General features: G+C 31.4%; 1 protein-coding gene across 3 annotated transcripts in view; it reads right to left on the bottom strand.

Annotated features, from left to right (window-relative positions):
• The window catches only part of LOC106790167 (POU domain, class 4, transcription factor 1-like), a 47,718-nt gene that overhangs the window by 11,474 nt on the left and 22,354 nt on the right, over positions 1-13,890 (bottom strand). Inside the window, exons 3-6 of one of the 3 annotated variants that reach the window (XM_014754902.1) lie at positions 11,625-11,916; positions 10,357-10,385; positions 9,800-9,847; positions 7,462-8,976 (exon numbers count right to left, since the gene is read on the bottom strand). In XM_014754902.1, coding sequence (XP_014610388.1) covers positions 8,932-8,976; positions 9,800-9,847; positions 10,357-10,385; positions 11,625-11,916 — 414 coding nt within the window. In that variant the 3' untranslated portion in view covers positions 7,462-8,931. Of the gene's footprint in view, positions 1-7,461; positions 8,977-9,185; positions 9,505-9,799; positions 9,848-10,356; positions 10,386-11,624; positions 11,917-13,890 lie in introns of those variants that run through there. The other 2 variants (XM_014754901.1, XM_014754900.1) reach the window with 2 other exon arrangements.

Here is a 13,890-nt window from a genome sequence, read left to right as displayed (position 1 = left end):
TTTTCTACACACAATCTGGATGTTGCAAGTATCCAATAGAATCGCGACAAATTCATCCACACGGTGATCTTAAAACGAATTAATAAATATGATGGGATGAATTAATCAATTCAATTTAATTATGCCAACACTATGTAAGTAAATAATTCAATTAATCGCGTTAAGAAAAATGTACAAAGTAAAAAACCTCACATTCAAACATTTTATTTCTTTTCTTTTTCTACATCAACATTTAATATAGTATAATCTCCTTATAACGAAAACGAGAACTTGGTTTACCTGCTATAAATCTAGGACTCATTCTATAAAGCCGTAGCTCACTGTGTATTATACGAGGTGAAGTGGTGAGTGGTTGCATAACTGGAAGAATCAACGAAGAAAATTGAAAAGGAAAATTACTAAGGGATGAAAGAAATAAATATGATTCGTAAAAGAGTACTTATCAACGTGTTCATTTAATTCTTGATTTTTTTCTTTGTTATAAATTTCATTCACGTCACAAACGATGACAAAAATAATCTCTATAAAAAGAAAATAGAAAAACCTTCTAATAAAATAAATCACATCAAACTATAGTCATCTTTTGAGTCTTGCTAAATCGATCGTTTAACTATTCCTCGATTCGTCATCGTTACTTCTCCTTATTGTTCTTTACCATTAATCTCAAAAATCCTTTTATTCTCACTGAGAAAAGTTCGGTGAAAGTGTACGAGGGAGTAAGAGAAATTTGTACGATTTACCGCGTGTACACTTCCGATAAAATCATGAGTGCACTTACTAACTGGATTGTTTTCTACCTTTTAAACAAAGCCGTGATTTTTCGAACGAAACAAAGGGACTAGGCCGAAAGAATCGAAATAGTCATCCGATTTCGTGAAATTGCGAATGATGGTTGTTGTTGACTATCTTAAATATATACAATATATTATCTTTTTCAAAAGAACGAAGTTAAAGCTACTTTACAAAGTGAACCCTTAAGTAAAGATTAGATAATCGAAAATCAAAGTAAAGTGGACAGGAATGAGAGGGTAATAGATATTGGTTCCGGAAAGTGAAAATAAAGTAGCGCAAAGAGAAAATAAGAGAGAAAGAAAGATAGAGAAAGATAGATAGAGAGAGAGAGAGACAGTGTGTACACGTTAAAGGGGCATTCGCTAGTGTGCTAACAGCAACAGGTGCCCGTCAAATAGCGCTCAACGTCTCTAGCAGCTTCTCTCTCTATCTTTATCTTTCTTTCTTGCCCTGTTCTCCTTCTTCCTTTCCCTATCATCCACCTCCTTTTCACTGTCTCTTTCTATCCTCTTAGAAGGAACTCGCACGCGATTCTCATAATTGATTCGTCGACGAGAGTTGCCATCTCGAAGCTGACTAAATCGCGTTACCACATCGAGATACAGATCCCTTTACTTTCAGACGACTTTTTCCTATGCTTTCCTCCTCTACCTTCCTTCTCCTCGTCTACGTGCAACGAGTTTCGTAACGAAACGAATTTCGCGCTCGTAACTTCGTTCCTCTTTCAGAGATAGAGAAGACAAAAATTATCTAGAAATTACGGCGCGTGTTTTAACCGCGAAACCTTAAATAAATTATATATTTTTAACGTAATATTTAGAGATTTTCTATTTTACGAATAAGAATGGTTGAGTAAAGAAGGTTACGTTTGAGAGAATCGAATTTTTATTAATATTCAAATATGTATAATATACATTTATTATAGGTGTATTAATTAACCCGGTCTCTTTTGATATTAAATTCAAAATCGTCATATTTTTTTGTTTATCAAGGAATATTTCAATTGTCTGAAAAATGGACGAAAATCGTCGAAAATAATGAAGACTATTTTGAAGAATAACAGACGTGAATATATATATATTATATGGTATGATTACTTTATAAATAATTACTAAATTTGTTTAAACGGTACACACACAGAATTAATTATTACACATAGTAACTAATATTTATGATGGTTATTAAAGTTACAAATATATTCTCCCTTATAAAGTTATTATAAAAAGGAAATAAAATAAATATGAGCGTGTAACAAACAGGGTGAGTCACGGAACGTGACGTTTTAAAATAACTCGAAAAATATACATTGTATGAAAAAAATGTTTCCTGCATAATTAAACTAAATTAGTAATGTAATGGTAAAAAAATGGTACTTTCTTAATGAGATATCAAGGTCACCGTTATATTTTTTTAAATGGAATGGCTAATTCTTTTTTCTGGATTCTGATGAAGCATCAAATTATGCATACAAAATTACATAACAGGAAATGAAACTTTTTTATTGTCGCTTTTAAGAGCATGGTAACAGGAACGACAAATTTTATATGTATTTAATATTATTTGAAAAAAAAAAAAAAAAAAAAAAACAGTATAGGAGAGAGGATAAAAGGTAGAATTAAATATAAGAAGACGTTTGATATGAAATAATAAGATTTTATTATTTTATTTTTTAATAATTATTTTTTATTCAAATTGTAAATGTCATTAAAATCTAATTTTTGTCTCGAAACTAAATAAGTTTAACTTCCTTAAATTTATATTCGATAAAACGAAGACACAATACTCACTGCATAGTATCAACTATACTTCATCCCCGTCACCCTCCCTTCTCTTTTTTTTTTATTTCGTTTCCAAACGATTACATTTTTCATAAATGATTCCCATGGTCAAATTTTTCCGCGTGACGTTTCTATTTTCGTCTTGGCTTTGAAAAATTACTCCCTCCTACGCGATTAAAGAAATTGAACTCTTACAAGAAAAGAAAACAAAATATTTCGAGATGTAAATATATAAAAAGAAATGGTTAGAAAAGTTATAGGAAATCAAGTGGTTCACTGGTATTCAAAAGAACAGGGTACCGTAATTCGACCGAACGTTGTATCTTGAAGACAATCTCGTAAAAGAAAAAGAAGGGTAAAACGAGAAGAAGTAGATAGGCTGTAATCGAATCGGAAGGGATATAAAGGAACGGTAAAAAATGGCCTCGAGTAAAGTTTCGTTTCCATAAACAAACGGATTTTCTTAATAAGCATTCGAGGGGTAAGAGAACAATATTACGGTAATTAAACGCGCGCAATCCGTAACTCAGTATCAAAGGATAATTAAAACCCATAAGATTCACTTATTAATAATAACGACGAAAAAAGATTACTCTTCAGTTTTTTTTAACTTACGTTGTGTTTTTATTGTCTCTCGAATGTTTACGGTATTTTCGAAATACAAAATTCTGATGAACTCTTAACTTAACGAACTATCGAATATTTTATGGGTTTACCATTATACATAATAATCCTATTATGTTCGAACGGAATATAAATTATTTTTTTACGTTGCTACCTGAATCATAATTCGGTAAAGTATATCGCCCTAAGAAATCAATTCGGAATACGATTGATTTGTGATAAGTACGGTTAAATAATAATACAAAAAAAAAACAAAAAGATAAGAATTCAATTTCAATATATTAACTACATACTGTATACGTCAAGATTGTAATTATGTATGTGGTAAATTAACTCGGAAAACAAATACATTAAAGCGATAATTGTTTTCATAAATCTGTATGAAATATTACGAAGGTAAAAGAAAAAAGAATTAAAAAAAAAAAAATGATCTCGAATCGTTGAACTGAGTACCCCTGGTTTTATATTGCAAATCAATTAAAGATAAAAATCTCAACTAAGCAATTGATTATAATTTAGCATAAAGAGGAACACACCTGCGACATAAAATTGGTACTCATCATTAAATTTAAACTTAATCGGTCAATTTGGGAAACGATATCAAAATATTAATAATAAGAAATATCGTTGATTCTATTTCCTATAAACAAGAGCAAACGTCTATGTCAAAAGTGCAAGAAGTAGTGAAAAAAGGGTAGAAAAATGTGTATAGGAGATCGAGCATGTTATAAATCAATGGAGAAAGGCGGGAACGAAAATAGCAGGTAAGACAATCTATCGTACATTTAAAGGCATGTAAACAGGCGTGGGACACACGTGCGTGGGATAAAATTTATCGGCCTCGCCTTGGGCCACCGCGTTAACCACCTTCGAATCTCATTCTGTGGTAAGTAAGCGCCGCAACGGCGATTAATTTTCTAACTCTGAGCTACTTCACCGTTAAAATATATATACATGCGATATTTTTTTTTATTATCTGACGAAGAATTGAAAAAAAAAAAAAGAGAAAAAAATATTTTCTTTTATCGTTTAACAAAACATACGAAACATTCGATATTAAAACATCGATTAAATTAAAAAACAAAAAAGAAAAACAATTGATAAAGAGATATCGTTATTACCAATAATCTCTTGTTAAATTTGATGAGAGGAAGCAATGAACCGAGGAATCGTCAAATTCTAGGATTACAAGGAGTGGCAGCAGACGGCACACGAGAGTGTGCATCGGACGATGTTGGTAAATGGATAAAAGAAGATAAAAAGGCAGGCAGAGCACATTTGGAAGATCGTAGTAAGTATCAAAAAAGGTGGTGGTGGTTCCCTATGCTCTATCCTCCTCCTCATCCTCCTGCTCATCATCATCATCGAAGAGTCGATGGTAAAATGCGTCGTGCCATTTACGGACAATTAAACTTTCTGCGATGGATACTCGAATTTCACGGGATTACACAACATTCCTCGAGATCACGAATTATAATCATCGAACGACGATAGGCTTAGGTTTGGGTTTAGGCTTGGTTTCGTTGGTTCTCTTCCTTCCTGGTGGTTGTTTCATTCCTCGAAGTCGAGAACCATAGAAAGGCGTCGAGGAAGAGGAACAACCAACCCGCTGCTCGCTGCTACTGGCGGCTGGTGTTCGCTCGGCATGGTCTGCCAACCGCAGCACGCGACACCATATGGTCTACCGATAACCATGACCCTCTTGTATGACTATGTATTTGTGCATTATATCTATGTATCCAAGAATATACGCAAATACGCGAGGACTACTATTCCCGAAGCTTGCCGAATTTTCACTTGGAGAAAACACGAGACGGGAAGGACTATCTATTTATCTATTTATATATCTATTTATCTATCTATCTATCTATCTTTGCCACGACAATATAATTATATATAATTTTATACGATCAAAATTTCTTTTACTTCGATTTTCTTTCTAAGATTTATTATATCGTTTTAGGATTTTTGTTAGACTAATATGTTTTTGTGACGCATGCACAGGAAAAAGAAATATTAGAATAATATAATACTAAGATCAATTTGTAATATCGTGGGTAGAAATTAATTCGGTGCCTTAATATTAACTTGAATGTAAATAATTGCTCTCTTGCCGCGTTTTAATTATCAATACTTAAAGTTATGAAACATTTGACGACTAGGTTAAAAGAAAAACTATTAGAGTAAGCATGATAAGATAATTTATTTCTAAAGAAAACACGAAAAAGGGAAAGTTATATCTCTGATACAACAATATAATTGTTTACGCTTAGATCAAAATTTCTTTTTTTCTTTATTTTTTTTCCTCAGATTTATTCAACTTTATGATCTTTACAATATAAACATAAATCTTTACAATCTAAGAATATAATTGCGTTGAGGACAATTACAAATTGAAATATTTCAAAATACATATATAGTATTGTTTGCTATCAAAATATATTTAATTTAAAACAATTCTGTTAATGCTTGATGCAAATACAACACGCATGCCTATGCATAAATTGTTATAATTGCAACAACAGAACAGAAGTTACTGTTGCAAAAATAAATCGATCAATTTACTTAACAAAATTAATTGAACCATCTAAAATTTTGATCGGCGTATAACATAAACTATCCTATCCATATAACCGCGTAAATACTTCATGTTTATGCACAATAGGATCATTAATATTCTTCGTAAAACCGGTATTGGTATCGAGGTTGTTACTAAGAAAAGATTTGTTTTTAAACTGAATAACGTGACACGGAAAATTTCTATTTTATTGAAAAAGAAAAGAAAAGAAAAGAAAATGTGTTAAAACGTTGAAGATTGAAAAACTATTTGGAAAAAAAGAAAAGAAAAGAAAAGAAAAAACAAAAAACTCCATCCTCCCCGTTCGATTCCCCTACAATTCCCTTTTCGTAGAGTATGGCTAACGGTAAGTGAAATTCCCATAGGATTTTCAGGGGTTGGGTAACGCGTTTATGGCACCCTCGACGACATTCGCCTGGCCATATCCTAATAGAAATGTAATCACGTAGTTCTGGTAGCTGAATAAATTATTATTATGGTCTCGTATGTGAGTTTATACAGAGATGAGTGAAATGGAGAGTTAGTGAGATAGATAAAGATAAAGAATATGAGGGAGAAAGAGATGTAGAAGTATGGGACGACACTCATGAATTTGCTCGACACACATTACGATGATGTCCCGTAACGGACCATGGTTATTTATCGTTATTCGTTCACCACGTCAAACACCGAAATTATTTTCTATCGAACGCGTACGAGCTGTTTTTTTAATAGTGATCGAGCAACATCACGACGAGAATATCTTTAGTTCCGACATCGTAAATTCCATAGTAGAACGTGCCAGAGTAGGAAGGAAACGAGTTTTCAAGTACATGGTGGTAAATACCGATATCGGCCAGGATGCAATGCCAGCAATATTCTGCTCGAAATCTACGTATTCACCATACATAGAGATAAGTATACACGCTTCGTCAGCTTCGCGAAAAGTACACCACCTCTTTATAACGAATAATATTTTGTTACACTTTTTTTTTTTCTCTCTCTCTCCCTTCTCCTTCATTGACCCCACGGTTTGCTTGTGTTTTCTTATCTTACCGTTTTGTTGCCGAGCTTATCGGTAGACAAGTCACACGACTTACATGCTGACTCGGTAAATAAATCGATCATTTTTTTTTGTATTTTTTTTCTTTTTCTCAACGCTTCTCAGCTTTACTTTACACCGTGTATATAAATAAAGTTGTTTCACAAAATTTATTCGAATTCGGGGGGGGGGGGGGAAATTAAAAAATAATTTGCAAAGGAAAGGTTTATCTTTTACAAAGAAAAAAAGTAAAGTAAAGTAATTAATGTCGAATTATTTCTAAAGAATTTTTCTCTTTATCGCCAATGGAAAATCGCAACCGAGATAAAATACGAAAATGTATATCAGTGTATCGTCGATCCCGTATCGTTTCGACGATAGATAAAGAAAATCTTCGACAAGAGATTAACTTACAACGAAAGGGAAGAATAATGTAAAGACTAGAAGTGGCTTTGCTTCGCGATCGAGCGAAATCATCGACCAGACGTTTTACCTTTTTCTTACGTCACGTATAGTCTAAAGGTGTAAACGAGAGATCGTTGGATGATTAATCTTATCGTGCTCCTTCACTCTTGATCGACTAATCAAAACTATTTAATTACAACACTCTGTTGATCAGAGGAATCAATTTTTACTTTTTTTTTTTTTAAATAAAGTTCATTTTTTTGATCAGAAAATCTAGCTAGCCCTCTCTGATGAATTCCAAAAGGATTTCGGACGCTCAATAGATTTTATTTCAAATTTATATGTGAAAATTATTGGACCGATCTTATATTCTTATATCCAAAATTTTATTTTTATTCTAAACGAAAGCCAATTTTTGTTCCATCCAAGAATATTCCTCTTCGATGAATTTGAAGAATTTTAATCGAATTCGTTTCATTTACAATTTATAAGTGAAAATTGTTCGACACAATTCTTATATTAGTTTTAATTTTCTTTTCTAAATATCAAAAAGACAAAAATACAATCGTTACTCGATGATAAATAATTTAGAAAAACGATCCTCAACTATTCTTTTATTAGCGTTCTACATTGTCAAACCAAACCCTATAAATTTTTGTTATTTTAGATTAGTTGTAACTCTATAGATAAATAACATTGGTGCGGCCAGAGTAAACAAAAAGATTAGTTCTGAAGCGTTATGATTAATTATGAATCGTTTGGGTTTTAATTTATTTTTCATACAAACAATTTTACTCTACACACACCCCGTGACTTTTATAAATGATTTAATAAAAGATTACTAATAATAATACACATTTATATTTTGTATTTAAGAACTTAAAAGATAAATATCATGAATTTAAAATCATCATAAAAACAAAAAATAAAATATATAACAAATTTCTTTTAATTTTAGCTCAACTTTAACAAATATTTTTTTAGTACGGATCTTGTGCTTATTTTGAGACAAATAGTTTTTTGAAATCATATTGAAAGATGAAAATACAGATAATGCAATCAAATCTTTCAAATAAGAATTCGGAGTATTATCTATAGTTTTCCGAACAAATTGTGGATTATTAAAATTATTTTAATATCGAACAAAATTAGCGAGAGAATAAAAAAGAAAAAACATATATTTCATTTTTTTAGTAAACAAAAATATTATTTATCATTGTTTTCTTGATTATAAATTTCTTTTTACACAAGAGTATTACATTTTACATTCTGTAAAGTTGTTTTTATGAAAAGTTAATAAAAAATTAAAGATCTTTGTTTATTGATCGATTTCAAGTTTATGGATGGAATGGGCGTGTTGGTTTGCTTGTTTTATTCAAGCTATCGAGAAAGAAAGGTCAATAATATTCTTGTATTTGATTACTTGTTCAAATATATTTTCTTTGTTTTCTTCAGTTATGTGTTTAGATTTTCGTCATTATTATTTCGTCATTTCCTCGCATAATTCTTTATAATTTCTTATCCCATTCCCTTTATCTTTCTCTTTTCCATTTTGTTTCTCCCTATTGAAAAGGTTATAGGAAACAAACCATTAAGCGTGTCGTTCGATCAACGCTTAATTCCATGTACTCTTGTTCACGCTTTGGTAGAAACATTAAATTACACACTCTCTTGTCTATAATCTAACACACAAGCTCACGTAACAACAGGTGTCCGGTTTTTCCTCTTGATAATCAGAGATTGACGTGAAAGATGACAAAGCTATACAATTTACCTAGCTGTAAATAAAATTCGAGTCAAGTTGCACATATTTCGAACATATCTTTAAATTAAAAAAAAACTCATGATGATCGGGATTCCCATTTACTCTGGAATGAGATCATATATATACATAAAAAAAAAAAAAAAAAAAAAAAATAAAAAAAGGAGAAATATATCGATAAGAACGAGGAATTTTTTTTTTTTTTTTTTCAAAAGAGTGCGGTAAACCCTAGGAAAAAAAATATATATGTAGGGGGTAAAAAAAAAAAAGAAACAAATCAAATATAAGTCGTGAATGTTTTCATGGGAAAACTAGAATCGGAGTCAGAGTTCACTTTCTCTCTCTCTCTCTCTCTCTCCCCCCTTCCCACTCTTTCTCTTTTCGTAGTTTTTTGTTCTTTTCCTTGACGTAATCCAGATGAACGGTTAAATCGTTACGACGACGAGTCGGGCTCGTAGCATCGTAAAGATTACGATCGGAGCGTCATCGGCGCGAGAAGATGTACGTTTCCTCGTTGCTCTGATGAGAGCAAAAGAGTCGGGGCCTAATGAGAAGAAAAAGGGCCGCACAGTGGTGATTTACGAGACAACCTAAATTCAATAGCGGCACGACTTTCACGATCGCATCGTTCGCGCGCAAAGCGAACGCTTCAAACGTAATAGTAGTAGTAATAGTAGTAGTTGTATTAGTTGTAGTAGTAGTAGCTTGATTGATAAGCGATGCGCGTTACGAGATAACGCTACTAGATCGCGTTCGGTAAGTTTAAGTTTAATTTTTTGTAGGTTATTTTTTTCCTTTTTTTATTTTCTTTTTTTTTTTTTTTTACTTAAATCACTCACCCAATGCTGCGTCGTTACCACTTCGCCGTCCGCTGCCCCATCGAGAGTCTGTGAGAAATTAAGAAAAGTAAGAAAAACAAAAAAAAACTTTAATAAAGTGTATCTTCCTATATATTATTTTTTTACGCGATCGATCCCCCGGTCGTTCATTATTGTCATTCTTTTGCGAACGACATTTCAACTCTAACTGGACTTTGTCTCTTTTCTCATCTTCTCCCCCACCCCTCCCACCCCAACTTCTTTTTTTTCTTTTTTTTTTTTTTTTCAATTGCACGATTAACACGTTTGTTTGCACAGCTTGCCTCTGTTCGCACGATGGAAAAATAATTAACTAAGATAAGATTGTAATTTTATTTCATCGAAGTTTCTATTCCAATTGGTTCAATTCGTAATGGAAAATACAAAGAAACTTTAACAATAAAAAGTCTAAACGAAATCAAAGATATATTTCGCCCTTGCATCGCGAGATATTTTGATACTTTTTTTTTTTAATGTATATTTATATTTTTAAAAGATAATAATTTTCAAGGATAATCGATAATGGAAATAATACTCACGTCCTTCTTCCTCTTTACGGCAGCAGCACCTAAAAAATAAAACAGGAAGTTTCAATTATAATTGACAAAATGTATCATCCTTTATAATCATAAAATTGATGAAAATTTTTATCATATATGGTATTATACACACATACTAAATTTCGATTGAATTCTAAACGTTGATTCTTTGTTCGACGTTTACCAAGTTCATAGTGTTTATATCTTTCTCTTCTGATAGACACACACTCTATTCTCGTAGAGAGATTACTCTCTTGCTGTAACTACCTCGCAACTAGGCCATTACGCATTAATGATACAAAAAAAAATAACCAGAGCTTGTTCGGCGATAAGAGTAAGATAGAAAAAACGGGTCTATCTACATATTAAAATGGAGGTTAAAATTAATTAATCCAATAGAATAATAATACACATTGCTATAATGTTTCTTTTTTTTACTTTTTCCTTTTACGAGTTTTGAGAAATTTCTCTGTGAACACTTTCTCACATCTATTTAATAATACCGAAGTCGCATTTTTTCTTACCGTTTTTTTTCGAGTCAACACCATACGGTTTTATATTTTTTCGAACGAGTTACCTATGCATTTTTCTAACTATGTCCAGGGTGCTTGACTTTACTGATTTAATTCTTTAAATTGTAAATGATTTTATTTTAAATATTATTGATATATTGACTGTAATTCAAAGCTTCAAAATTTTTATATCTACAAACCTATTTTAAAATTATTCAATTTTCAATTGATATAGATTTGATTGCAGAAGAACATATTTTATCTTTCGAAAAATATAATTTTACTTAAATGATAAATAATTGGTATCACTAAAGTATTTGTATCTATGTAAGATATAATAAAAAAAAACAACATTTACTATTTTTGTAAATAGTAATTGGTTGTTATAATGCTTTTAAAAATATTGGGGCTAATCTTTTGTGAGACCATATTTTTTATCGTATAAATAAAATTATACTTCTCTTACAATAAAATATATATTAATTTACAAATTGAATAATCCTAAAATATGTATTCGCGTATTAAAAATTTAGAAATACTGTATTAAACAAAAATATTAATTGTTTTAAATTGACAGTAAGGGTAAGAATACTTCTAAGACTGACTGTACATATTTATAAACATTCATTTATCAAAATTGCATCAGACACCGTCATCGAGGTTTTTCTTTTTATTTTTATGAGTTGATCTTTAAAACTTTTTATAAGCTTATAAGAAAAAGCTAAAGTAATTTGATAACAAAATAGAATTACTCACCAACCGTGGGATTGGGTAACCGTGCACCATTCGTTCCTGTGGGGGCCGCCGGATTTGCAGTGGCGGGGGTGGGGGTTACAACTGAGGGAGGTACACCCCTACTTCCAAAGGGAAAGTATGGCGAGTCCGGGGGATAGGTGGCACCTTCGACGGCCCCACCGCCACCACCACCACCACCTCCACCACCAGGACCACCTCCCCCACCTCCCCCTGGCCCTCCGCCGGGACCCCCGACCGATGGACCGAACGCACCTCCGCCACCTCCACCACCGCCACCACCGCTCCCGTACGTCTGCAATCAAAGAAACAAAAAAATACCATTTTTAATGCTATCATATATAATAAACATTTTATACACAAATTTAATCATTTAACATAGATACGCTTTTTTATTCATTTCGAAATTATACATTGAGTCATAGGAGTATTCGTGCATCCCATCTCCTCACCCTTACTGTGAATTTACAATAATCAATATTTTCTCTTGCAATACAATATTTCTAAATTTTTATATAAAGAAACATATTTGAGACAATTTTTTCGAATTATTAAATTTATATAAAGTTTATCACTAATGAGTGCATTTTATTTAAATAGAAATAAAATTTAACATTACTGAGAAGAAAATTAGTCTTACAAGATATGCCAAATCGTCTCAAAAATATTATAGAATATAAAGTAGAGCCAACAAAATACTACTTACAAAAATAGTAATTGTATTTTTATTATATCTTACATATAGATACAAATACTCTTGTGATACCAATATTTTATCATTTAAGTAAAGCTATATTTTTCGAAAGATAAAATATGTTCTTCTGCAATCAAATTTATATCAATTGAAAATTGAATAATCTTAAAATAGGTTTGTGTACGTATACAAATTTTAAAGCTTTGTTACAAACTTTACAAGCAAATGTCAATAATTTGAAATTTACTGCAGAAGCGGATACGAATACTCCTGTGACTCTCACTGTATATTGCTTAAAAATTAATATCTAGCAAAATAATACGATCTTCAGTTTTATTAAAAAAATTTTTTCACAATTTAACATTAGAGATTTACCGATATTTATATATTTATTTCTAAAAACACGCATCAATTTAACGCGCGAACGAAATTACACTGTTTCGTTTAAAAATAACTCATTATACTGCAAATTTTGAAAACAGAGACAAGAACATAATTTATATTAAAATCTCTGAAATATCATATGATCATATAAATAAAAAATTGAATGAATATTTCATAAAGGATATAATTTAGAAATAATACAATATATGCAAACAAAATAAATATATAATGCGTTTTCTTTCAATGCATCAGATAGGTCTACAAATGATGAAGAAGTTCCAAAGGTGACTTTTAATAAATCATCCATCGAATCGATATTCCTTATCGTTTATACCTTAACGACCGTCGATTAGATATTAGTCAACGATTTTATAAAAATTAATAATAATAACGCCGAGAGAGAAAGTTATACTTAATTGATACAAACACCACCAACACTACCAACCAATCAACACTACCACTACCACCACTACCATAACCATTCCTTTTATGACTAAGAGGTGAGAAGTATGAATTTAGAAGCGATGCTATCACACAAGTAAACCGGCTTACGCTTCGCGATTAAATCATCTTGATAATTGTCACGAGCGTGTGATAGCAAGTGTTACGACTTAACTCAAAGCAAGTTCTTCGTGAAAGTATTTTAATGTATATAGGTATGGTAAACATCTTTGCGCGCGAACATTTCGATGAAATTGATTACGTAACAAGAGAATTATCTCGTACGACAGAGAGAATGAGAATGAGAGAATGAGAGAATGAGAGAAAGAGAGAGAGGTGAAAAAAAAAAGAATATTATGGCTTCACGTTTAAACGATCCTACTAAATGACGCAGAATTAACTCGCTCTGTGAGATTTCGGTCAAAGAAACACGCCTCTCTTGCCAAGAAACAAGGTATAAATAAACTATGCAAGAACATCTTGTATAAATTTAATATTTGCGACAGGAAAGGCCGATCTAATGAGATATACATACATATAGTTTGGCTTATGATAATCATCGAAATGATTTTTCTCGATTGAAAGAACGAAGAGATTTATTTAGTCGGAATAAGCATTCTTCTTTATTTTCCAAAAAAAAGAAAAAACGAAATTATATACATATACATATATATATATATATATATGTTTGTTAGAAGCTAAAAATATATGCAAAAATATTCCTCCTTTATTGTCACTCACCTCTCAGAA

This window comes from Polistes canadensis, unplaced genomic scaffold, assembly GCF_001313835.1.
Source record: "Polistes canadensis isolate GaletaPanama2010 unplaced genomic scaffold, ASM131383v1 scaffold_219, whole genome shotgun sequence".
NCBI classification, from domain to species: domain Eukaryota; kingdom Metazoa; phylum Arthropoda; class Insecta; order Hymenoptera; family Vespidae; genus Polistes; species Polistes canadensis.
This window is presented reverse-complemented; position numbering and strand designations above follow the sequence as displayed.